Source organism: Engraulis encrasicolus, chromosome 14, assembly GCF_034702125.1.
Source record: "Engraulis encrasicolus isolate BLACKSEA-1 chromosome 14, IST_EnEncr_1.0, whole genome shotgun sequence".
NCBI classification, from domain to species: Eukaryota; Metazoa; Chordata; class Actinopteri; order Clupeiformes; family Engraulidae; genus Engraulis; species Engraulis encrasicolus.
In genome coordinates, this window is record NC_085870.1 from 21,519,730 (window position 1) to 21,547,723 (window position 27,994).

The 27,994-nt window shown below is 43.0% G+C and overlaps 1 protein-coding gene across 1 annotated transcript; it reads right to left on the reverse strand.

Moving 5' to 3' along the window:
- Positions 1-54: 54 nt before the first annotated feature.
- Positions 55-27,950, reverse strand: tnnt2b (troponin T type 2b (cardiac)). The gene is made up of 13 exons (XM_063216265.1): positions 27,865-27,950; positions 27,298-27,308; positions 24,527-24,601; positions 21,685-21,708; positions 19,899-19,923; positions 19,300-19,366; positions 18,423-18,539; positions 17,066-17,143; positions 15,585-15,692; positions 14,148-14,260; positions 12,799-12,889; positions 11,688-11,728; positions 55-362 (listed from the first exon to the last, which is right to left on the reverse strand). The coding sequence occupies exons 1-13, from the start codon at positions 27,948-27,950 to the stop codon at positions 323-325; spliced, it is 876 nt and encodes a 291-aa protein (XP_063072335.1). The 3' UTR covers positions 55-322.
- Positions 27,951-27,994: the final 44 nt, after the last annotated feature.

Genomic DNA, 27,994 nt, shown 5'->3' on the forward strand with positions numbered 1-27,994 from the left:
GTAAAATTGCTACCAGAGACCAAGAGGCAAGAAAAGCAAGCAGTCATGTAGTAGTCAACTCAACTCTAACTTTAATGAAATCTCTAAAAACAATTGCATTCAAAACAACATTTTTATAAACATGGACTAATGGGATTCTATATTTCTCTAGAATTCAAAAACAACATGAAGTGTTTGTAGATTTGAGTGTTATTACGGATACATCTGCATACAGTACAACATAAAGCACAACACAGCACTGTTTCAGCTATTCCCATGTGTGTCTGCTGCATGCAATTCCCATGTGTGTTTCCTGCATGCTGTCCATTCATCGTTGCCCATGTCACTTCCTCAAGCCTCGTTTGCTTCGGGCCCCCTTGGTGCTATGGAGTAAGCACAGAGAGACCATTAGATATCCAATACAAACAGGGCCGTAACGAGACATTTCCACATACTGAGGTCAAATATTGCGTGCTGTACTGCATACTGTACATTTAGAATGCTTCAAACTCCTCAATCAAACACTTAAGTTCGTTTTCATTCATCACTGTCTTGAGGATAAATGGGGGTGGTGTATACAGGTCGCATTTATCATTGCTGATAACATTATACATCGATTTTCATCATAGATAAATTTTATTTTTCTGAAAAAAAAAAATACAGAGGACATGACCTCTGTGTCCTCAATGGTAGCAACGGCCATGAATACAACTCACAGCAGCTTCAACTTGAGTAAGCACAGAGAGACCATTAGATATCCAATACAAGTCACAGTTTTAGTGAAGAGTTTCATTGCAAAATGACGTATATTCATTTTGGAACATTTTGGGAAATTTAAATATTTGTATTGGCCATGCCAGTGCATTGCATTGCAAATAGCATTTTATATAGGCTTAAACTGTAGGTTTGAATGGTAAGAATTCACATATAAATGACAGGACTTCTGACCAGTCGTTTCGAAAAATAAAATGAAAAAATCAAAAATGGTGGATACACTGTTTTGCAATGAAACTCTTCACTTTCCACTCTTTCCTCTTGTAACGATTGAGTGTAAAGTTGCCCTGCACAGGTTCGAACCCAGGCCCTCTGCGGCACCAAACTGAGGCTATGACTGCTGCACCAACAGCCAATGACAAGTCACAATAAAAAATGAGAAAAGGTCACACCATGCATAGGTTCTTCATTATTACACAGACGCGTTAGACGCGTTTTGGCGTTCTGCCTTCCTCAGTCCGAAACGCGTCTGTGTAATAATAAAGAATCTATGCATGGTGCGACCTTTACTAATTTTTCAGTTTTACAATATTTTGGTCAGCAATCTCAAAAGAAGAAAAACTCACACCAATAGCCCTAGTGATGGTCACTCCATCATGCAACCTTCCCTCCGAGAAGTGGACCATTACTTGTGTACTGTAACTCCCACCATACACCATATGAGGAAAGCCCAGGATAGGTGTCCCTTGTGGCAGGGAGCCCAGGGATTGGTGAAGCATACAATGTAAGCAACCATGGATGGGAGAAGTATGGTGGGGAAATTTCCTGAGGTACACCCTAAAGGTGGGCATTACACTGTGATATTTTCAATCGTGGGTATTAAGCTCCTTCTCACACTGCACGTGGGAATTGAACTATTTAAAGGGCAACTCCTGCCAATTTCAATGTGCTGTTGTATTGCTCACGCTACCCTTGACTTGTCAGTACCAGGTGACGCCGCAGTTTTTGGCCCAGCCCTTTCCAAGTTATGAGCTATTCTAATGGGGGCAACTTTTGTTTACATGTTTTTTTTTTAAAAATGAGCATAGGCCTACTCTAAATATTTTCCCAAAAGGTATCACTCTTTGCTAGCTGTCTGCTGATGTTGCATTTTGGATGTTTTTGAGAATGAATAAAAATGTTTTTTTGAAATGTAAACAAAAGTTGCCCCCATTAGAATAGCTCATATCTCGGAAAGGGCTGAGCCAAAAAATGCGGCGTCACTGGGTACTGACAAGTCAAGGGTAGCGTGAGCAATACAACAGCACATTGAAATTGGCAGGAGTTGCCCTTTAAGTCTCACGACTCATGTCCTCACACTATACGAGCCTACAGTCGGATGCGAGCAGAATGCTCCCACTGTACGACACGACAGGCATGTTTTCCGGGTCTGCAGAGGAGGGAACATGCGCACCTGAGGTGGAGACGAGGACGCGCTCAAGAGTGAATCGCGCTGCCCCTCAATTTGTGCCCGAGAAGTGTCAAATCAGGTCGTAGCACTGCTTTAACTGTGCGATTTACTCACGAGGGACGACCAGGATTTCAAACAGTTTTGATTTTCTTGCGACCCTATGATTGCATGATCGTGAGGTGAAATCGCTTATTGTTCCACCATGTACACTACACGATGTGAGACTCAAGATTGATCTACGATTGAGAAAGAAATTGGCCTGACTCTCAAAAAGTTGTGCAAGTGACAAATCGTGGCAAAATCGGGCAAAAAGTCGCACAGTGTAAGCCTGACTTTATTGTTCCCGAATCTAGTTCTGTTGGCATGACAAAGATACATATCTGCAGTCGGGTGAACCGGGTGTGTCAGGCTGCTGTGCTTCTACTCTTTCAACACAATCCAGTGCGTGCTAGAGTGTGCAGTTCTTTGTTTTGTTTTTTTGTTTCTGTTTGACTGTTGCTCTCTGTTATGCCTGTCTGTGTCTCATGTTTGAAACCAGCGTTTGTACTGCAAACACAATTACCCCTGGGGACAATAAAGTTGAACTACTAGTAATACTGATCACTGGTTATGTGTGAATCAGGCCTTCATGGTCTGAGAATGTTTCGTCAGCACTGTTCCGGAGGCTATCTAGGGTCCAAAGAACATGGGATCAGACGTGTGTGTGTGTGTGTGTGTGTGTGTGTGTGTGTGTGTGTGTGTGTGTGTGTGTGTGTGTGTGTGTGTGTGTGTGTGTGTGTGTGTCCACATGGAGACATACACACACCTGTGCGTCAACTCTGACATGACAGACAGATGGCATGACACATCCAGCTGCCACACCCAACAATACACACACACACACACACACACACACACACACACACACACACACACACACACACACACACACACACACACACACACACAGTCATGTCTTAATCCCTGGCGTATTCTCTGGAACCCAGCTATCCTTCCAGAACAGAGGCTCTTGTTACCCACACACACACACACACACACACACACACACACACACACACACACACACACACACACACACACACAAACGAACAAACTAAAAAAGTTGGATGGATAAAAGCCCCCTCAGTACTGTGAGTGGACGTCCCCAGTCCCCGCGTCTCCTCCTGGCCTGAGAGAATTAACATTCCGCCATTTTATTGGGGATTCACTGTCAACAGATCAGCCATCCTCAGAGGCAAGCTCTCCTGTGGAGAATGGCCATGCTCCCCGGCCTAGACACCGGATCTTGGGCCCCTTGGCTGGACAAGAAGAAAGCCCCCCCCCCAATGGGTGTTGCTAGTGTTGCTAGATGTGCTACAAAACAATGAGATACGTTTCAGAAATCGTGAGACGTATTGAACCGTAGGTCAATAATCGTGATAGAATTCGAATTGTGAGTTGTGTTGTTACAGCCCTAATTTCAACGCACTATGACTGGAAATTGGATTTCAGGTGCCCATTTGACTCTTAGGGCCTGGGGCCTGGGGCCTGGGGCCTGGGCCCAGTAGGCCAGTGCAGTAATCTGCCCCTGGATGAACATAAATCAGCTTCTTCAAAAGCTCTCCGTCTGGCCTGCGGCAACCTCCCAGCCCCAGTAGTGTCAATGTGAACAAGGTAAATAGAAGGCTTGAGTCAACACACTCTCTCTGTTAGTGCTCTCCAATCCCTCAGTCAACCAACTGCAAAAACATCCGTCTACAGAAAATGTCTGAGAGATTAAACTGCCAAGTGGGTGCTAAAGGTTTTAGTCAATCCGACTGCAGAAAAGGCTAAAAGGCTAAAAGGTTTGTCTCTGTTTGAAGGCCATAACAAGGGGAGGTGAAGCACAAAGAGCCCAGGCCAGGGCAGGAAGGGGTTGTTGGGACCCCAGAGAAGGTTGAGGTTTGGGGGATGCAACATGGGGCGGGGGGCCAGGGGTTGGTCTTCGTTATTTTGTCACAGGAGTGTATTTTTATAAACACTGATTTCACCACAGGCTTAGTGGATGCAGCAGCTGTTGTGTCCTGCCATTGTAGCCCTCCATCTGGGTCGACGGCCAGCTATTGTGTTACCATGCCTGCCACCCTTTTAGGGACACCTTCCATCATCCCTCCTCCTGCCACCCTTTAGGGACACCTTCCATTATCACTCCTCCTGCTGCCACCCTTTAGGCCGGGACACCTTCCATCATCCCTCCTCCTGCTGCCACTCTTTAGGGACACCTTCCATTATCCCTCCTCCTCCTGCCACCCTTTAGGGACACCTTCCATTATCACTCCTCCTGCTGCCACCCTTTAGGCCGGGACACCTTCCATTATTCCTCCTTCATGACCAGAGGCAATTCTAGGTTCAGCAGGAGCCCCAAGCGAAAATTCAGTGAGCAGTTGAAAGTAAAATTCGCCACAACTGTAGCAAAATATGAGCTTTCATTCACCATCCAGAGGCTTGGGGGGGCTGCCTGCTGTGTTGCCACTAGTCAGGTCAAGAGCAATGTAAATATTGTTTATGATCTCGAGAAAAATTGGGAACTCCACCCACTCTGTCAGAAACCAGTCAACCAGTAGCAAACCTAGGGAGGCGGGTCAACCATGCCATTTTGGAAATGTCAATTGTTATGCTCTTGGTCAGACCAATTCTCAAAGATATTTGAAAGTCCATAATAATCAGGCTACTGCCTGCCTGCCTTGGTGACAACATGCGCCTCTGTCCTTGAGATAGCGCTGGTCCCAGAGGTGGCCTATGCCCAGGCCAGGGGGTCAGCTGACCAAGGTCGGCTTTGGCTGGAGATATGCTTGCTGCGCGTGTGCAGGCGTGCTTCATGCATGAATGCGTTACCATGCATATTTTATGTAAACTTTGCATGCGGGAGAACACCCAACACAAGGTACGCAGACGCATGCATACTATGCTGCAATATAGAGATGTCCACAAGGTGTGATCTTCCGAACTTCTATGTTTAGGTCGCGGTAGAGTCAAGAATTGTGGACATTAACATGTCCCGTTGGCTATCTGCCCCCTAGACGATACCTCCAGTATCGTGAAAAGTGTCCTGTGCAATCGGTCACACACGGTTGCATGGGAAATTTAACCCATTGATGCCTAAAGCACCTGCAAAAAAAGGCTGCTGACTGCCTGAGCCCTTTTTAAAAAAGTTGCTCTCAGCCTATAAAAAAACAAAATATCTCATAACACATGCACATAAAAAAACCAAAAAGTTGCATTTAAACGCTAAGACCCTCATCTTGCATTAGAATGTGTTCATTCCAAGATTTTTAATAACATTGCCTCAAATCTCATGAGCCTGAATGTTGCGTCATGCAGCTCCAGGCGCCAGGGCCAATGTTGTGCAACGCAACATCCAGCATCAATGTGTCAAGGCACCGTCGAAACGATGTGTTTAATAAATGTGAGTAGCAACAGTGTGCGGATTTTTCCTTCTTCTTTTACACAGCAAGCATATCCCTGTCCCTCAGGGGACACGGGGCAGGAAGCATGAGGCCCAAAACGAGCATCCGATATGAAAAGAGCGTGAACAGCAATGAGCAATGCTGGGATGGGAGTTTTTGTGTGTTTGAAACCACCTGATGATCTAACTGTTAGGATAAGTGATGGCAAGCACATGGCAAGCACTGATTTGCTCTGAAAACTGCATTGGTAAGCAATTAAGTACTTCGAAAAACAAAGAAATACAAATAGTACGGCGGATGGGTGATTTGATCGTGCATTTTTGAGTAAAAGCATGAAAACCAGTACACATATCCTTCTTGATATGCTGATTAATATTAGCGTTGGAGGCATCGCGAAAAATTCATCGTTTTCAAGATGGCCGCCAAATCCAATATGGCCAATTCATATTTATGAATCTACCTGAGACTTGGTAGTAAAAGCATGAAAATCGGTCCACATATCCTTCATGATATGCTGATTAACATTAGCATTGGAGGCGTCACAAAAAAATAATCGTTTTCAAGATGGCCGCCAAATCCAATATGACCAACCCATATTAATGAATCTACCTGACACTTGGTGGTAAAAGCATGAAAATCGGTACACATATCCTTGATATGCTGATTAATATTAGCATTGGAGGCGTCACGGGGGGAAAAATCATTGTTTACAAGATGGCTGCCAAATCAAATATGGCCAGCCCATATTAACTACCTGGTACTTTGTGGTAAAAGCATGACAATTGGTACACATAGTTACTTCTTTACAGTAGATGCTTATTTATATTAGGAATGGGGCCATGAACAAAAATCAAAAATCAAATGTCACTGCAAGCAGCAATGCGGGGCCAAGCAGTGAGTCCGCCAAAGTTGCCTCGACGAGAGGGGGAGAGGGCCCAAGACGATTCACACTGGGGAGCAGTGCCAGTGCTCCCTCTCTCTCACTCTCGTACGGGCGACAGCGACCGGCCCAACAGAGGCAGCGAGCGTTGGCCAACCACGAAAAACGAGGCTATATCGTGACGGCACCACAAAGCTTACAGTTGATTTTTGTGCGAGACTGGGCTCAATGTAGGGTTGCACGGTATACCGGTATGAAAAAAGTACCGAGGTACTAAGGCATTTAAAACGGTACTATAATGCGTTTGAAAAGTACCAGTATACAACAATGTAGCAAACGGCAACAGCTGCTGTTTATAAACACTCCATTTGTAACTTTAACTTACAGTTGGAATAGTATCATGCTATACTGTATGCAGAATTTGCACAAGTGACATTATTTTTGATTGCTTTGTGAATCCATCCTGTAAAATTGCCTGGCTTGTCTTGCCTTGGCTGTAGCAAGTTAGCTAAACATGCTAGGTTACGAGACAACTAGCTCATTTACACGGAGGGAGACACAGAGAAGAGGTGGCTTTCCTGCTGCGCGTGTGGGAGTGAGTGAGTGAGTGAGTGAGAGAGAGAGAGAGGCGCTTCTGATTGGATCAGCGCGAGTTTCATATTAACCCCTGAACTGCTGGGGAACAGCAAGTAGTGGTTGTAATACTGTATTGAGTTGGGGTTTTGGTTAAAATCTACCAGCAGTGAAAACAAGCAAATGTGTGAGAAATAATTCACTGCACATTTACTAACAGTCCATATCATACCATATGTGTGTTATCCAAATAAATATCCACTCATGTTCTTGTATTTGGTGTCATTTTAACAAAATGATTTGAATGGCATTATTAAAAAATGCTGCTGTTTCAGTGCAGAGTAGACTATTATGATAGTGTTATATTGAGATTGAGTGGGGGGGGGGGGGTGGTGTTTGCCAACTAAGGTGATATAAAGCTTCAGTATTCAGTATACCTATTTTCCGAATCTATGTTCACATAATAATTCATATGCAGTTCATGAGGGTGAAACTCAGTTACGTGACTCTGGTGTACCACATGTGCCCTGTGCTGAGAGGGAAGAGTGTAGAAAGCTGCTCTACTGGAACAGGTGACTTCATGAGAACGCAGAGATAAGACGATACTCATCCATTGTATGTTTTTGCATGCCAGGTTTCCAATAATACATTCATCTGCAGAGAAAATATCAGACCTGGCATGTAACAATGTGATATAGGGCATATTCAGATCCAGAGATAAGATGATACTCATCCAATGTCAACATTTCACAATCACCACCTAATTAGAGGGCATTCATTTGATTTGGTTCACATCCTCTGCAGAGAGTGCATTAAGGCGCCGGTATGCTTGCTGCAAGATACACGAGCGCGTGCACGATTCGTTCATGAACGCGTTAACATGCGTATTAATGTCAATTTCGCGCGCGTTGGACACGTCAGCCAAATGCGTGCGTCAGGTGCAATATCTTCAAACTCGCTGGGGGCAATCGTAATATGGACTGCGCAGTTCCATGCGTGTGCTTGATATGAACACGACAATGGCGGCAACTTTTAAGAGTGTCTCATTGAGTTTGTCCGAAATGTCAAACATTGTGATCATACTTCCTTGTTGCACTTTGAAAAAGGAGCATGCACATACAGGAGTAGTAGCAGTATTCTTTCCTTGCCCAGGGAGCCCCTCTTTTTGTTTTGTTGTTTTCCTTGCCATCTGTGTTCCCAATTTCCGCATCCCAATACTGCGTGCTCTCTGCCCCCTGGATGATACCGCCAGTATTTTGCGTCTTGGTCAACTGCTTTTGAAGCAAGCATGTGCTGTCGGTTGCTCGCGGTGACGCGCGTAATTTACAGCTCGCAGCAAGCATACCGGCACCTTTAATAGCGTTTGCATACTAATAAGATTAACTGTTTTTGCATGCCGGATTCCAATAATACATTCCTCTGCAGAGAAAATATCAGACCTGGCATGTAACAATGTGATATATGGGCATATTCAGATCCAGAGATAAGATGATACTCATCCAATGTCAACATTTCACAATCACCACCTAATTAGAGGGCATTCATTTGATGTGGTTCACATCCTCTGCAGAGAGAGCATTCCTGTTTGGAGACTTTTAGGATGTTTTTGATTGGCTGTCTTGGCCAAACGAAAAATGTCAGCGCAGGATCCAAAGGATAACTTTTGCTAAGCTTGTTCTAAAGATGATGTGTACCGACATGAAAAAATCCCATAAAATTGAGGGAAGAGGAGCATTTTATTGATTTTCACAAAATTCAAAATGGCAGAAATTCTATTTGGGTGGACATTACATCATAGGGTGTGTTGATTACGTCTTGGCCCAAGGATTCCAAAGATATCAAGGTGTTTAATATTTGGCATGCAGTTCAAAAGTTACAGGCAGAAATCTGCTGTTGGCACTAGAGGGTTGGGTGGGGACCTAAGGGGAGTGCTAGGGAGTGCGAGTATTTTCCTATAAAGATCATATGGGCTAACTTAAACATCCCATAGGTGAAAAACAGGTGCTAATGTAATGTAATAACATGTGTCAAATGCCAGTTTTTTTCTTCTATGGGCTGGCATAAACATCACATAGAAGAAAACTGATCTCCTAGCATTTTTTTGCTAATTGCAGCGCTCCCTTAGGACAAAATCTCGCCAATTTTGGTGTGTATTCCTTGGATGGGGTGGTGATCACGTGTGCCAAGTTTAGTTTGAATACGTTAAAGGGCTGCTCAGATATGAGCTCACTTCATGTTATGCAACTTTCAGACGCGTTTGATTGGCTGTCATGGCCAAACGGTAAGAGGTGTAATAAATTCCTTTAAAGTGTCTTTGCAGAGTAGTCCAGAGATAATCTCTACCAAGTTTTGTGAAAATCTGACAACATTTGTAGGATAATAAAATAAGCATTTTTATTGAATTTCACAAAATTCAAAATGGCAGTTCCAGTTGACATGACTTCATATGGGACTTACTAATTCGACGCCCTTTCGGTACTTACGTCTTACGTCTTACGTCATACGACCCTAACCCTACTCCTAACCCTAACCTTAAAGGGACACTGTGTGAGATTTTTAGTTGTTTATTTCCAGAATTCATACTGCCCATTCACTAATGTTAAGTTTTTCATGAATACTCTCCACCACCATCAAATTCTAAGTATTCATTATGACTGGAAAAAATGCACTTTTCATACATGAAAAGGGGGATCTTCTCCATGGTCCGCCATTTTGAATTTCCAAAAATAGCCATTTTTAGCTGCAAAAATGACTGTAATTGGACCATACTAGAAAACATTTGTTTATTACTACGTAAACTTTCAAGTAAAGATCAAATTTGGCAATAGGCAGCCCATTTTCAATGAACACCATGGTTGCAGTACCTTTTTTGACCATTTCCTGCACAGTGTACCTTTAACCCTAAACCTAAACCTAACCCTAACCCTAACCCTAACCCTAACCCTAACCCTAACCCTAAACCTAACCCTAACCCTAAATCGCTTGTTTGAAATGTTTGATTACCATGTGACGTACCACGTAAGTACCGAAAGGGCGTCAAACTAGTGGGTCCCAACTTCATATAGTGTGTTGGATTCGGCTTGGCCCTAGGATTCTAGTGATAGTAATATTTAGAAAATCCGGCGTATGGTTGAAAAGCTACAGGCAAAAATGTAGCTAGAATTTTGACCTGTTGGTGGCGCTAGAGAGTTTGAGCTGAGGATCTGGATTTTTTTGTGGGAGGTAATTGGATGGACTAGAATGTGTGTAAAAAATCCTAAAAGAATCTGACAAACGGTTGCTGAGATATGACCTCACTTCCTGTTTCGCCACTTTTACGACAATTTTGATTGGCTGTCATTGCCAAACGATAAGAGGTATCAAAAATTCTTCAGTCTGAAGATGATGTGAACTTTTTTGCAGGTCATTTTGACAAAAATTGTGGGACAAGTAGCATTTTATTGAATTTTACAAAATTCAAAATGGTGGAATTTCTCTTCTGCGTTGACATGACGTCATATAGTGCGTTGGATTCGGCTTGGCCCAAGTATTCCAGTGATAGTAATATATTTTACATCGAGCAAATGGTTTAAAAGCTATAAGCAAAAATGTAGCTAAAATCTTGACCTGTTGGTGGCGCTACAGAGCTAGAGCTGGGGATCTGGGGATCTGGTTTCTGAGATATGACCTCACTTCCTGTTTCGCCACTTTTACGATAATTTTGATTGGCTGTCACGGCTAAACGATAAAAGATATCCAATATTCCTTGAGACCCCATGTAAAATTCAGTCCAGAGATACTATACCGAGTTTTGGGCGATTTGGTCAAAAATTGTGGGAGAAGTAGCATTTTAATTGAATTTCACAAAATTCAAAATGGCGGGAAAACTATCCTGGCGGAAAATGACGTCATAGGGTGCGTTGGATTCGTCTTGGCTCAAGAATTCCAGGGATACCAAGTTCATGAAAATTGGACCAGCAGTTCAAAAGTTACAAGCAGAAATGTACCTGCAACTTTGACCTGCTGGTGGCGCTAGAGCGTTGGGGCTGGGGACCTATAAATTGCTGTGGGTAATGCTGAGCCAGGCCCGAATGTGTGTGCCGATTTACAGCATTTTCCTACGTACGGTTCTATGGGCTGCCATAGACTTACAGTCGGAGAAGAATGGTGACTCAAGAATAATAATAAGAAAACCAGCTAATACAATACATTAGGGGCCTTCGCCAGCTTCGCTGCTTGTCCCCTAATAATAATCCGAGCAAGAGCAAAAGGGCCTCGCACCCTCCGGTGCTCGGGCCCTAATAACAGTACAATACCACTACTGCTACCACTAATACTTTTACACAAGGGGCAAGGGCTATTGAGACATACCGCTATCCCGACACCCGACATGCCGTAGGGGTAGGGCTAGGGTTAGGGTAGTTGCATGCACTCTCCCCAAACTGAAATAACCTGAGCAACGTAGTACAAACCACAGAGATGGCGGTTTTGGGTGAGAAACGTGCCGGTATTCAGACAATAGACATCAATGTCTGAATAGCGGCATAAATGAATAGCGGCATGCCTGAGTAGCACCATGTAACCCTTCTATACTACTACTACAACAACAACAACTACCGTACTACTATAACAATTATAAGCGCGTAAAATAACACTTGTTTGCAGGGCGGGTGTGGTTGGTACTCACGTCTTCTGATGATCGCTCACACGGTTCCGGAGGACCGTAACCTGTCATTAAAAAAAAAAATGTTTAAATTTATCAATCATCACGTTACATAGCACATCAGATCATATCTGTTCCAGTAGGGCCCTGGTTGACAGCCAAAGAAAGTAAGCAAAGGTGTGCCACTTCTGAGGAAGTCTGAATCTACCTCCACATGACTCTCGCATAAGGCCCTGGGGGCTCTGTGCTGAGACAAACCAAACTTTCTCTTTCTGCAAAATACTTACATAACAACCAAAGGTGTGGCACTTCTGAGGAAGTCTGAAAATGACCTCAATGTGACTCTCACAAAAGGTTCTGGGGATTGTGTGCTGAGACAAACGAAGCGTTGACTTCTGGAATGTACTTATTTTTTAATAAAAAAACTCACTATGGGTAAAAAAATGTGCCAGTGATGTTAGCTATGATTATATCCAACATAAAAAATGCGTCTGCCAAATGCAATGTAATGTAATGGAACGCCTTGTGGTATGAAATGTGCCATTGTGTCTCTTTTGTGTCATAAAAATTGATGTTTGCGTGGATGGATCATTTTTGGAACGCTTCAACAATGCAGTCTCTAGGACATCTCCTTCCCGTGTTTCTGCTTGAAGATTTCAACCATGCCTCTTCCACAGTTAGAACAGAATGCAGCATCTCCACTTCTATGCGTACTGAACTGGACTAGACATATTACACAAAAGCTCACACACTCAAAGGCCTTTAATGAAAATATAGTTTTCTAATATGGCAATGTATTACACAATAAAGCTGTTTGAATCTTGAAATTTAACAAGATGAAGATTTTTTTACTACATTACTACAGTATGTCTGAACAACGGTATACATAATGTGGAAAGTAGCCCCATAATGCATGCCGTTCCACCAGTGGAATATTGTAATAGCCATATAAAAGAGAACTACCATAGTACTACTGCTTACTATATGACAAAACACAGGGCCTTTAGTAATGCGCCACAACTTGGTCATTTCCATTCTGGTAACAGCAAATTTATAACGCCGTGTCGTAACGGGGTATGGCAAGTGAGGGAAAAAACTAGCACTGCAAGGGTGTAGATAAACAGATAGTGCCCACCTCATATTTCTGCCGTGTGTACTTGTATTGCAGCTCAAACTTCTCGGACTCTAGTTGGTGCATCCACTGCCAGAGTTCCTTGGCCTTATCTCTGTGAAGATGAAGGAGAAACAAAACACACATGCTGCATATGAGCCCACTCTGTGTCTCTGTGAATATGAAGGACAAACAGAACACCTGTGCAGCATATGAGCCCACTCTGTGTCTCGGCAAAGGATGTGGTTCAGAAATTTAAAATTGCAGAAGCTTACGAGCAACAACATGCATAAACACAGAATGCTGTGGTACAGTACTTGTAGAGTTAACTGGACAAATGACCACTTTGGAGATGGCAAGTTAGGGGAACAAGGCGCTCCATTTACTGTATATAGCCTACACACAATAACATGTACATATCGGTAACACTTTACTTCACGGATCGCTAATACGGTGTTAATGTCGTGTTAATTTTATAGTTATGTCATAGTTATTTCAGGATAATTGTTTGTTTTTAGTAACAACAGCAAAATAACCACACAGTTTCCAGTGCATTCTGTGTGTGTGTGTGTGCGTGTGCGTGTGCGTGTGCGTGTGTGTGTGTGTGTGTGTGTGTGTGTGTGTGTGTGTGTGTGTGTGTGTGTGTGTGTGTGTGTGTGTGTGTGTGTGTGTGTGTGTGTGTGTGTGTCAACAAAGTGTCACCGTGCTGTGAGTCATCAGGGTGTCACCACAATGCACTGGAAACTGTATGGTTATTTTGCTGTTGTTACTAAAAACAAACAGTTATAACCCTGAAATAACTATGAAATAACTATGAAATTAACATGAAATTACAACCTTATTAGCGATCCGTAAAGTAAAGTGTAACCATATCTATACAGCACAATATCACAACTGTACAGTTGAGTTAAGAGCAAACACAGAGCCAGCCCTTAAAAGTGTACACACAAATAAAGGATTTTTTTTATCTTCTTACAACATAGCAGCAGTGCCTAGCTAAGTAAGGGGAAGGAAAGGACTACTTGGTTGTAGATATAACCAGCACCATAGAGAGTCATGTAGGAGATATTACGTCTGTTATTTTCAGTACGTCTCTGAGATGTAACCCCCCCCCCAAATCCTGCCTTTATGTGTCTTCTGTCTGGTGGCAGCAGTTGTACTGCAAACACAGTTTCCCCCATGTGGACAATGAAATTGTAGTACTACTACTACCACTACTACTATTACTCTTGGGCCCCTGGGCATGAGCCTGGTAGGCCCGTCCCGGGCAGTAATCAGATAATGGAAATGAGTGGTGTGTGCATGTGAGCGAGGTTTGGGCTTTAGGGCCCCCTTTACCTCCTGGGCCCCCTGGCCTGGGCCCTTGTCCTCACCTCAGCTTGTCCTCGTTCAGGCTGCTGATGTTCAGCTCCTTGCGTCTGTCGCTGAGCACCTTCTTCTTCTGCTCGCGGCCCGTCTGCTTCTTCGGCCCGCCCCTCCTATCAGACTGACACATGATCACAAGGACAGACATTTTAGACACACAGACATTTTAAGCAGTCATGGGTAAGCAGTTAGGGCGTCACACTTGTAGCCCAAAGGTTACCAGTTCGACTCCCGACCCGTCAGGTTGGTGGGGGAGTAATTAACCAGTGCTCTCCCCCATCCTCCTCCATGACTGAGGTACGCTGAGCATGACACCGTCCTGCCGCACTGCTCCCTTGTGGGCTTCCCCCTTGCACGGGTGATGCATAAATGCAATTTCGTTGTGTGCACTGAATACTTGTGTGCTGTGCAGTGCTGTGTCACAATGACAATGGGAGTTGGAGTTTCCCAGTTGGGCTTTCACTTTCATCTTAATCATAATCAGGGCTCTAAATTAACTATTTCTAAAAAGGTCTAAAATGGCTAGTAGATGTTAATCATAGTAGCCAAACCCACACTCACGAATGGGTCAAAGGGGCTAGTTGGTCTTTTCTACCAGACAAATTGAAATTTCAACAGCATTTGGCTGTTGTTAATTTAGAGCTCAGATCATACGGGGCAACAACGGGGCAAAACATTGTAGGGTTACCCTTTACATTCTTTACATAAACATGCAAATATCATAAACTTTTTATTTATTTATGACAGTTGCCATTAAGTGACATTCAGTTATGGTAAAGGCATCCCTAACAATGTCAACTTTTAATAATGTCCATGACTGTGGCATGATACTGTTATGACACTGACATGTCATGCTTATGACGCCAGTATCAAGCAAAGTTTCATCCACTTTAGACACACAACACATATCAATGGATAATAAAAACAACAGGGTACAAAAATGTGGCACATTTCCACTTTCTACACCACCCTTTATCCTGCATGTTTGCATTGCGGCAATCAGGTTTTTGTACCATTCAGTGAAGAAGAAGAAGACAAAGAAGAAGAAGAAGAAGAAGAAGGAGAAGGAGAAGGAGAAGAAGAAGAAGAAGAAGAAGAAGAAGAAGAAGAAGAAGAAGAAGAAGAAGAAGAAGAAGAAGAAGAAGAAGAAGAAGAAGAAGAAGAAGAAGAAGAAGTGTGTGTGTGTGTGTGTGTGTGTGTGTGTGTGTGTGTGTGTGTGTGTGTGTGTGTGTGTGTGTGCGTGCGTGTGTGTGTGAGAGAGAGTGTGTGTGAGAGTGTGTGTGTGTGCATGTGCACGTGTGCATGTGCATGCCTACAATGATTATCTCCAATTATAGGGGTCGTGCGTGCATGTGTGCGTGCGTGCGTGCGTGCGTGCGTGCGTGCATGTGTGCGTGCGGGCGTGCTGTGTCTACAGTGTCTGGCTAGCAGTGTCTGTAGCCTACCTTCTGCATGTATCCAGTCACGTGCAGGCTTGTCAACACCTTCTTCTTTTTGGCATCGTCGGCTTCTTTCTTCTTGGCCTCCTCGTCCTCCCTCCTAGCCTTCTCCTCCTGCCCACAGCCACACAAAGCAAAGCAAAGCATGTCAATCATTTATTCAGGTCCACACCTGCTCACTCACTCGAGGGCTACCGTCTATATGCAAAACATTGATCGCAATTACATGCAGGGAATATCCCGTAATTAACCCGTCAAAACAAGGCGCGTTAAATTAGCTGTTACAAGAATGGCAATGATCAAGTCATAGTGCATCACTAAAGGCCCTGTGTTATGTTGTAGTCGTGTAGCAATATGCTGGTTAACTTTTCAGTGACTATTCCAGCGTTCTACTGGAGGAATGGCATACATTATGGGACTACGTACCTATTAGTAACCTTAGTAACCAGTGGTGCTTAACCTGCACAACCACCTTTACACATAATATTGGTAGTAGAAAACACAGTAAGTGTGATAAAATTATAACCTGTAGTTAGGACTTTTGCTTTCTGTGTTTCTGGTTAAACTCTGTCTGGTTAAACTCTGTCCCTGTGTGAGCTCTTGCTGTGAATTATGTGACATCTGTACCAGGAGGAGACATCTCTCCCAAGTTTGTCTCAGACAAGTTACCACTTAGCTGAACTATGACCTTGTATGTTTATTCTTCTTTGATGTGTTCTCCATTAAAGACGGCCTCCGTGGAAGGAGAGACAGAGAGACCAAGGATGCCACACTAGGAACACGTTTCCCAGGCTTCTCAATCTCTCTTCTTCCGCGAAAGCCAATTGGAAACCTGATCTGATTGTCATTGTCTCGTTGTTTCTTAATGACTTTTTATAACAGTAAGCACATAGCAAGCAAACATCTATATAGCAAGACATACTGTAGGTCTACAATTTCGTAACCACCCCTAACCAATGCTGTTGCTTGAGGATGGAAATAATGTGTTTATTTTCTGTGAAGTGATACTTGTGTGGTTTGACGCACTGCGCCAAAACATTAGTCATTATGCTTGCACCGCAAAAATAACAACAAAACAGTATTTGAGTGCTCCAGTCTTCCCTGGCCAAATCATCCAGTTTCCTTTCTATTGTCTACCGCGCTGGACTGAGCACCAAGAAGGTTAGGGCGCAAGTGACATCAACAGTATACATGGGTTCTACATTTTTGTTTTCTCCTGGCTGCGCACAACTCAACCTCTGATTGTAGAAAACCGCTGTCGGTCAAAAAAGTAACTCAAGTGGTTGGCTGCCAGTTGCCCCTCCTCACAACATCATGTTTATAAACATGGTGAACTCATGTATTTGGTTTGCGCCTGAGTCATCATGTGCGGGACCCACCGGTGAGTCAGTTCTGCGTTGCTAATTAGGAGGGGCCTCTTTAAGCCAAAAGTGCCCAGGCTCTATTTCTGCCCCAGTCCAGCCCTGAATGTGTGTTCTTGCACTCACAGCAAGTTTGTTCTGACGCTCCTTATCCTTTTCGGCCCGGATTCGGTGCTGCTCTGCTCGCTCTGCTCGGCGGGTTTCCTGCATGGGAGAGTTGAGTTGTTTGAAGGACAGGGATGGCCTGTTCATTGTTGCACTCATACAGTAACTATGTAGGTATAAGCAGTAGTTAGACAGTGATCATGGCTCACAAAAGGATCCTTAAATTATTGCAATGCATGTCTCGGCCACCCTTTACCTTATCAATTACAGGGCACTATCAGAGTGCACTTACTCTGATAGAGCAGTTACTTAGAAAATATGATAACAGTAAGGATTCTGTTGTAACCAGGGCTATAAATTAACTTTTTTATCACTTGCCAATTTGGCTATTAATGTTAAATTTTACTAGCCACACATACACTCACTATTAGTGAAAGTAGCTAGTAAGTCTTCTTTTCTACCAGCCAAACTGAATTTGCACCAGCATTTGGCCAGATGGCTGGTGTTAATTTAGAGCCCTGGTTGTAACTAACCTGACATGCAAGCTACACTTTGTGCAGTGTATGAGATAAGGGGCTGATGGGTAACCTGACTGTCGCCAGATGAGTGTCATTCCACCGAGCTCCAAATTTTTCAAATTGCAAATTTAGGCAAATGTAGTTTGAACACATTTTAAAGTGGCATGCTTGTGACTACAGTAGGCCTATGCCAGCACTGTCACACTGGGGCACGTTTCTCAACAGGGTCGTTTGCTATCTCAGTTAGCACAAATTTAATTGCAATGCAATTTCCCAAATGATAACTTACTAAGTTGCTAACTGGTTACACCGTAGGAGAGGGGAGGAGAGGTGAGGTGTGCAGTGGTGGACAAAGTAAAAGTAAAAAAAGGAAACACCGTTTTTTTCCAACACAGGTAACTTATCTGAGTAAAAAGTATTCCAATGTACTTGTCGTACGATAAGCTGATTCTGCACAGTTTCGATTGAGTTTGTGGTGGGTCCTTGTTGAGTTTTTATTGTTTTTCAGTAATAACACAGTCTATCTCAATAGGTAGGTACAATGGAGTAAACGGTGTAACAGCTATGTAGTATCATGTGCTATACTGTTGTAATTACACCACAAAAGTACTTTTACTTTTACTTTGTCCACCACTGGAGGTGTGGGCAGAGATTCTTTAAGTATAGAGATATGCCAACATAATAGGTTTCTATGGGCACCTAACGCGACCAGGTTCCGGTCTGCCTAAAGGGGCGTGTCATAATGCTCCTACAATGAATAGAACAGTCCTTAGGTCTGCCTAGGTCTGCCTAAGGGGAACAATGGAAACAATGGGCCAATGGAACCTCTCTCTCTCTACTCTCTCTGGTGTGGGACTCACGATGCGCTCTGTCAGGTAGATGAGCTCCTCCTCTTCCTTCTTGCGGTTCTCGAAGTGGGCCTCGATCAGGCTCTGCAGCTCTGTGAGGTCCTTCTCCATGCGCTTACGGTGGATGTCCTGTTATAGCAACAGAGTGAAAGCAGAAGATTTTTTCACCTTTGTATTTATTCCTGTGAGGTTCTGGTTGTGCCCAGTGTAGAAATGTAGAAGCATGCATTCCCCTGCAGTAAGGATTACGGTGCAGATAAAAGAGCATATTGTGCAGGCTATGTTTGGTTGTGCTTGGTACAAGGGTTAAAGTAAGACTGGTGATTGAGGCAACAGTGGTTCATGGAAGACATGCCAATCCAACACAGATGGATCTTTATGTACAAAAGTGATAAAAACTTTTATCAATAAGGCACTCAACCATAGTCTATTGGTGTGCAGATAGATCCATTGAATGGTATCTACTTTTTTAGTGTATACATTTCAACAGCAAAATGTGTGTCAGTTCAAGCTGTTAATGAATAGAGTTACAAGGCGGTATACACAACAGAGCCCATTCAATACAATATACTTCATGCAGATGCAGTACAATAGATATAGTGCCGGTATATGTACAAACTACGATAATACAATACAATGCAAAACAATACAATAATTCATATAAGAATTAAACAAGTCCCATGTGGTCCATAAAGTGCCCATTCTTACTCATCTATGAGCAAGGCACACCTGCGCATTCCAGTTATTTACATTCATAACCACATTTCCTGGTAGTTATACTTGTTGTCTTGTCACTCAAGACTGCAGAGACAAGTTCAGTCATCGTTCAACAGACATTCAGGCAATTGCATCAAGTTACAATACAACAGAAACGCTCTTTCTCACATACGTCAAAGTCAACTTTCTCCCCGTCAGGTATCTTGGGTGGAATGAGTGCCGAAGGAGCGAAAGAAGGCCTAAGGCGGAGAGATAAACAAGGAGGAGAGAGAGAGAGAGTGATGCGGGTAGAAGAAGGTGAGTCACGGGTGACTTAGATCTACTGGGAAATAGGCTACTGCAGTGGTTCCCAACCATTTTTGGCATGGGACCCCATTTTGACATGGTACAGAGAGAAAACGTAATTTCATTTTCCTTGTATGACTTGTGCCTATGAAGAAAGTGACAATAAAAGCTGACTTGACTTGAATTGACTTGACTTGACTTGACATCCCAAATTTCTGGGGACACACACAGTTTTTCATGACATGACTGAGCTATATAGGTTGTAGGGTATTAAACCCATAGATATTTATGGCTAACATTGTAAATTGTGAGAATATTGAATAGGTACGTTATATTAACTAGTATTTATAAGTACTCCTTTTTTCACACTCTTTCAGACATTTCAGGTGACCCCATTTGAATTCCAGGTCATCCCAAATGGGGCCCCGACCCCCGTGTTGAAAAACACTGGGCTACAGTCTCTTACTCAACGTTTTGTGCCCTTACTTGGGTCTCGGCTTGGTCTCCTCAGCTGCACATACACAACAGAAAGAAAACAGAAAGAAAAAAAAAGCATCACAGACAAAAAACGTTGCAGGGCTGATCAGCTCTTCATCATTTCACTACATGTAAAATGTATGTGACAAATTAAAGCACTTGACTTGACTTGACAGATAAAAACACATATGGTTAGTAATATATAAAACCTATGAAAGAATCTATAAGAACCTATGATCTATAGCTACCGACTACTAGGTACACATATACCAATACCTATATATTAACACATATACAAACCCCAACTCCGATGAAGTTGGGACGTTTGGTAAACAGTGAATAAAATCAAAATGCTATAATTTTCAAAACATTCAATCTATTCATTAGATGGAGAATAGTGAAAAGACAACATATTAAGTGTTAAAACCGAGAAAAAATATTGTTTTGGGGGACATATGTACTCATTTCTAATTTGATAAATCCAACACGTCTCAAAAGAGTTGGGACGGGGACAATAAATAGCAGCAAATGTCGAGGAAGACTAAAAACAAAACAAAAGACAACACTTAACAGTTAAATACATTAACCGATGAGATGATTTTATATAAAAAACAGTGTTAATTCCTATCTTGGACATGATTTCACCAACTTAAATGGTGGGTGTATTCCTTGTCATGTTTTGCAATGTTTTCCTTTCTGTAGTGCTTACAGTGTGACAGGTCTTGACCAAAAACCCACCATTTTATCACCTGCTGGTCCTTATGATGGAGCCAAACTGTTAAAACATAGTAGAGAATGCAATTTGACCTTACTATGTGGCAGTAATCGAAGATCTCCCTTCAAAATATAATGCATGAGTGGCTTTTCATGCTGTTTAAAACCCATTTATACCATTCAGCACTGTATTTAACTCTACAGATGAGTGACCAATCTTAACCAATGCACTACTTCATCCGCATGCCATCATGGAGGCTGACTTTTGAAGCTAGCACTAACACAAGTTGGATGGTCCATTTTTACTGTACAGGATGTGCAATGCTCTATTATTGTCAAAAAGAATGGACTTCTACAACTTCTGCTGACTTCTGTAAGCAAAGGACAGTTTCCCATGTCTTCTGGGTCTATTTCAAGTGAGCTCAGGTGCTTAGGAGAATGTTAAACCCCTGTATCATTTTCATGCATTAAGCATTCTTAATATGGTCAATTTTCAATAGCTCTAGCACTCCAGGAATTAGAGTGAGACTACAGCCAATATATATTTCATGATGTCATGAACCTATACAATGATTTTATTAACAAAAATATGTCTTATATACACTCAATCGTGGTAAATCAAAGGGAATTCAAAAATGTATGTAATAACTATGGTAATTATTCCCTTTGCATCTTTAATTCTGAGTGACTCAGCCTCTCTGTGATGATCTTATACCTGGACACCTATATTGTCCGTCAGTACAATTCATTTTGAAATGTTCTTCTTTGTTGTTTTATGTTATTTGGATGTTCACTAAATTTCACTGATCCCCGTCCCAACTCTTTTGAGACGTGTTGGATTTATCAAATTAGAAATGAGTACATATGTCCCCCAAAACAATATTTTTTCTCGGTTTTAACACTTAATATGTTGTCTTTTCACTATTCTCCATCTAATGAATAGATTGAATGTTTTGAAAATGATAGCATTTTGATTTTATTCACTGTTTACCAAACGTCCCAACTTCATCGGGGTTGGGGTTTGTATTATTAAGTTACAAGTTAACTATGCATAAAATGAAAGCAATGTCAAAATAAATACCTTCTCCATGTTCACCTGCAGTATCTACAAGCAATGAGATCAATTAGTAATCATTGTAACGGTGATTATACATTATACATTATACATACATTATGGATAAATAGTAGCCTATGTATTGCTAAAGTAAGTAGACTGTTCCAAACGATATGTCAAACGATATGCATCATTGAATTGCATCATGAAGATATTCCAGGAACCTTTGCAGTAATTTTTGCTCATTGCAACTTTTGACATGCCAGCCACTATAAATCTGTCAGATAAGGAATTTACGCTGTGAGCATGGCATGAATGTGAAGCCTGTGGTGGTGGCTGAGTGGGTGAGTGTTGGCTATGCATGCCTACTGTAAGAGCTGAGACGAGAGACTCAAATAACGTAGGTAATCCAGAGAGGAGCCGTCGGCACAGGGGCCACTAATCCACAGCTTCACAGATGCACAATACATGTGTGCCATGAATGCCAGCGAACGGCGGCCGCTCCAAACAATCCGCAACAGGGCTGGGAAATCAGGCTGGGCATTTTTAGCCTAGATCGGTCCAGCAGGCATTGAGAGAGACAATGAAGACTTTGACTTTTTTTTGGTCATCTAATATGGTCCTAACAGTCAAAATGCTTAGTTAATATCTGACTGCTGCTCTAGTGACATGCAGGACGACTGATACCATGTAGGAGAGGGACAGACCAAAATCATCAACAGTCCACTGGGCAAATGCCCTGTATGCCATATGGCCAATCCAGCCACAATCCGTAGGCTACTTATCTGGGTGCCTTGTTTACTGCTCATTGGAGTCTGAAGTTTCAATCCTCTCATGGTTGTAGCACTGAATTGTGGGTCCTACATACAAACAGCTCCAATGGACCCCATATATATGATCATAATATGTATCATAACAGAATCTGTCTACATATGAAGAGTTCAGATGCAAACCCCCTCAACTCCACTTCTGAAGACCTGCACGTCTGTATTTTTTAGAGAACCCCGTTGTTGGTTTGGTTTACATTCATGTACTTGATAATACATATAAATAGTTATATTACGTGAATAAAATACCTTTGTATTAAATAAAAAATAATTAAGATTATTTTCTGAAAAGGCACTTAGGGGGTTTTACATTTGAACTCTTCATATGTACCCATTTTCTTTGGCTTTGCCACCTAAATGACCCTGATTCTCAAAATGGAAACATCTGGCAACAAAATGATGTGATATGAAGTAACTCTAATAGGGGCTTCCCTAGCACATTTGTCTGTCTCTCTTTGTGTGCTGACAGATTCCTATCACTTTCCACCACCACTTTCAGCCACACAGCTATCTCCCTTCTTCACCTCTCCTGGCACAACCGAACATTTCCATTTTGTTATGTAGTCACCATGCTATATTAATCATACCGCTAAACCTTTGTCATGACAGGTTCAAAAGCTTCTGTCTTGTTTCTGTCTCTGTTTCTGTCTCTTGCTCTCTCTCTCTTTCTCTCGTGTGTAAATGCACATGTGTACTGTACAGTATATCCATGGGTAAGTAATTGGTGTGTGTGTGTGTGTGTGTGTGTGTGTGTGTGTGTGTGTGTGTGTGTGTGTGTGTGTGTGTGTGTGTGTGTGTGTGTGTGTGTGTGTGTGTGTGTGTGTGTGTGTGGATGAAACAAACAGTGTTTGAATGGACACATCTAGTTATTTTTGACAGAGCCCTAGCCTATGTCACTACCATCCCTGGCGTTTACGGTAAGCTCTAACTAGCTATTCCTGATTGGACAAGGCACATTCTACAGCGTTCTGATATCCCAAGATGTACCATGGGTGACTCTTCACATCTACATGTAATAGTCACTCAGCCAAAGACACAATATAGTCAAAGAGTAGAGAGAGAGAGGTTCCATTGGCCCATTGTTTCCGGGTTCTATTATTGCAAGGGGGAGGGGGGGAATTCCCCCTTTAGGCAGACCTAAGGACTGTTCTATTCAATGCTAGGAGTATTATGACACGCCCCTTTAGGCAGACCAGAACCTGGTCATGTTAGGTGCCCATAGCAACCTATTACATTGGCATATCTCTATATACTTAAAGAATCTCTGATCGTTACCTTTGCAACAACATTGCGCTCCTTCCAGTACACACATGTCCAATACACTCCACCCAATAAACACATCACACGATTTGTCCTGTGTGTTCATTGTGTGCGCATCCCTATGTGATTCTAGTTCTCTCTTGAAAGTGATATTATCCCCTCCACAGTTGACTTGATTGTAAACGATGATTTCGCCTTGTAATGGACTACAAGTCATTGTCACCAGTGTGGACATGAGTTGTGGAATGGATACGGTTCTGCACTGAGAAAAAAAAATCCATTTGGAGTTGGCAGAATAACTGTAATAAAGGGCAGAATTATTTAGCCATTTATCTAGCCAAACACGCATGCATATAGCACAAACACAATGAGAAGTATGTGGCTGCAAGGGAGTTGCATTTACAGTCACATGCTTTTGTGTTTCTGCATACACTGTAAAACAAATCGGAAAGTTCCTTTTTGGAAAACCTTGGGGTTCTTCCAATTACCTTTTGGTTCATCAGAGAACCTTTTGAGGGGTTACCCCCACAATGGCATCTTTTTAATTTTTACAGTGTAATGTACCCAGGACTCTAAATCAATACCCAACCTTACGAGCCAAAGACACACTCACCATGCAGTCAAATTAGCTAGTGAGTTGTCTTTTTCTACCAGCCAAACTGATTTTTCACCAGCATTTGGCCGGTTGGCTGGGGTTCATTTAGAGCCTTGAATGTACCCATTGGTCATTCATGGCCAAGAGCAGCAATGGCAGAGATTAGCATTAGCATTAGCAGCACTACCTTCGTCTCCCTCCTCCCCATCCGCCTGCTGCTGCTCCTGCTCCTCCTGCTCCTGCTGCTCCTCCTCCTCACCCTCTGCAGAGCGGAAGCAGTTGAGGTTGCACAGCTCGAGCCACAGCCACAGCTAGAGCCACACACGCACCCAGGCACGCACACCCACACACGCACTCACACACACATAGCCTCACTCTCACTCTCACTCTCTCTCTCTCTCTCTCTCTCTTTCTCTTTCTCGCGCGTGTGCAAGCCTTGAAACAAAGCACAGCCATAGCCCCAAGTGCGCACACACACACACACTCTAGGCCTCTGACGAATACAGCCATGAATGGACACACACTGGAGAGAGAGCTCAGACAACTAATGTAGCATATTATTTGCATCACAGAGAGAGGTTCAGAAACATTGAGTACTGCGGTATTTAATGTTATGTTATGTAATGTTAACATCAAAGTGAGAAGTTAGAGGTTATTGTAAAGGCAGTGTTAGATGCTCTCACTACAGTAAAAATCAACAGGACGATAACACCTGACAGAAGAGTGGACACTAAACACTGCAGATGGGGTCATCGGTGGGCCTATTGACTATTTGCTAAAAATACTGAACTACATCACAACAACATGAACAGTAATGACAGTACCAAGAGCCTTAAGTATCATAAGAGACATAGCCATTACAGTTTTGTTGACAGTAAGGTTATAACATACCATAGGCTCTGAGCTACGGGGTTAAATAAAAAAGGTAGGATACAGACAACTAATGACTAGTGTGTGTGTGTGTGTGTGTGTGTGTGTGTGTGTGTGTGTGTGTGTGTGTGTGTGTGTGTGTGTGTGTGTGTGTGTGTGTGTGTGTGTGTGTGTGTGTGTGTGTGTGTGTGTGTGTGTGTGTGTGTGTGTGTGTGTGTGTGCCTGTGTGTGTGAGAGAGATCTCTGCACCCATTGTAGTTGCCGTCGTTAATGCAACAGATGCAAAGATGCTTCAGAAAGTAAACTGTGTGTGTGTGTGTGTGTGTGTGTGTGTGTGTGTGTGTGTGTGTGTGTGTGTGTGTGTGTGTGTGTGTGTGTGTGTGTGTGTGTGTGTGTGTGTGTGTGTGTGTGTGTGTGTGTGTGTGTGTCTGCATATTTGGAGGAGGAGATGCCACTTGTACCCCTGAATAGGCTTCAGGCCAGTGTAACTTTTGCATTTATGTAGAAGACACATTATTGCTAATAATGCACCCTGAAGAAGGCTTGCGCCGAAACGCGTGGGTCTCTGCTCCCATGTTTTTAAATTTATAAGCCATGTTTCAATAAAGGCTTTTTAATATTTTTTCACAAGAAGAGTGCCTTGGACTCCCTTTTTTTTGACACATTATTGCTACTGTAGTATTGTTTGGGGCACTGTATTGTTTCTCAATAATTATTGGTCCTCCCAAATAAAATAATCAAACTGTGTGTGTGTGTGTGTGTGTGTGTGTGTGTGTGTGTGTGTGTGTGTGTGTGTGTGTGTGTGTGTGTGTGTGTGTGTGTGTGTGTGTGTGTGTGTGTGTGTGTGTGTGTGTGTGTGTATGTGTGTGTGTGACTGCGTGCCTGTGTGCGTGCCTGCCTGCGTGTGTGTGTGTGTGTGTGTGTGTTCTCAGCATCTGTCGGTCATAGTTATCGGCTCAGTAAGATGTGTGTTCTCAGCATCTGTCGGTCATAGTTATCGGCTCAGTAAGATGACACATGGCGGCTTTGTGTTGTGCTATAAGCAGCCCCCCGCTCCCCTTTCCCTCCCCTTTCCCACCTGGGCGAGAAGAGGAGTGTTTGTTCTGGCAGGCCACCCAACACCCTGTCCATCCCAACACAGAGGTCTGATTATGTTTCGCATGCGGTTATAAACAAAGATGAGGCCAGAACACAAAGCCCTGATCCCATCCCATGGTGCATGCTGGGACAGAAATAGAGCTAGGAGCTGGAAGCTTATAGGCCACGTCCTCTGTGGGAGGCAGGGAAGCTGACAGGGGGGGGACAAAGGGGCCAGTTGACCCGGGCCCAGGGAGACAGGAGGCACAGAATTGGTTCCTCACTACATTGAATGTATTGAGTGGGGGGCCCCTTCAGATGACTTTTGTCCTGGGCCTGGCCACAGCTGTCAGCGGCCCTGGTGGGAGGCATAGAGATGGCAGGTCTAGAGAGCATGCTTTAGCCCTGACGATGCTAGCATCTGTCCACGCCTGAGGTGAGCCGGCTAAGGTCATCATGAACCAGTACTACTGTACGCTCTGAGGTCAGCGGCCAAAACCTGAGAAGTCCTCTGCTGTGCTGTGAGGTTTCACCATTTTGCAGTGTAGTTCAGCAGCACCCTTATTTTTGTGTGTGAGCGCTGGAGCAAGTTACTCTGAATTCTGAAGAATGACAGGTGAACAACGAACATGTTTAAACATAATTCAGAAAAAGAAGAAAAGACATTAGTTGAGATTAAATTTTATCTGGTAAAAGCTTCAATTCAAACCTGTTAAATTGTTTTGAGAGAAGAAATTGCTATTAAAAGTCCTGATTTAGAAATCAATTCCACCAATTATTCAAATTGAACTGTGTAAGCCAAATGGACAAATCAAGCATGACTGTCATCATGCTTCTCCACAGATGATTGTTTTAATCCACCAATTGCAATAAAAACAGACAGACCTATTTGTCCGATGTGAGTGTTAGTCATAACGTGCATAAAGAGATGACTGCCTTGAGGCAGAGGTAAAAGAAATTTCAGCAAGGCTTTGGTTGTTAGCATGTGTGTACTTGCAGTGGTCTACTCACGTTCCTGCTCCCTGCAGAAAAATAAACAAAGATAGATAGCATTTATTGCCCGCAAAGGGAAATTCGTTTTCACCACCATCATAACTTGATACAGTCAACATATAGACATAAAGCACACAAGACGGGAATGGGGGCAACAACACAATACACAATACACAGGGCTGGATTAAGATGGCCTGGGGCCCCTAGTGCTCCTGTGCACCCCCCCTCCCCCACCCACAAGACGACAAAATTGGCAACAGAAATGTACTTAGAGAGTGTTATAATCACGAGCTAGAAATTCAGGATGATATGTCTACCAATTGTACTCAATTTGATGGATGATTTTTTTTGCATCATGTCACAATTCTGCCATTTTTCACTTTTGGGCAATCAGGGACCCCTTGCAGGTGGGGGCCCCTAGGCTGCAGCCATAGCCTGTGCGTTAATCCGGCCCTGACAATACATGTACACGACATCAAGCGCTACATGCAAACTCAAACACAGAACAAAAACAACTAGAAATGCACTCAGAGAGTGCAGACCTTCCACCAAGGAAGCTGTTGGTAGAACATTTGACTATGTTACACCCTTTTTTCTTCCAAGTCTTTCTTGCCTCTTTTTGTGGAGTTAGAAACCGGAATGTCAAAATCACCCTGTCCCGCAATTTCCATATGCGGTCACTAGGGGCGTCTAGATTTCTAGGCTAGCAATGATG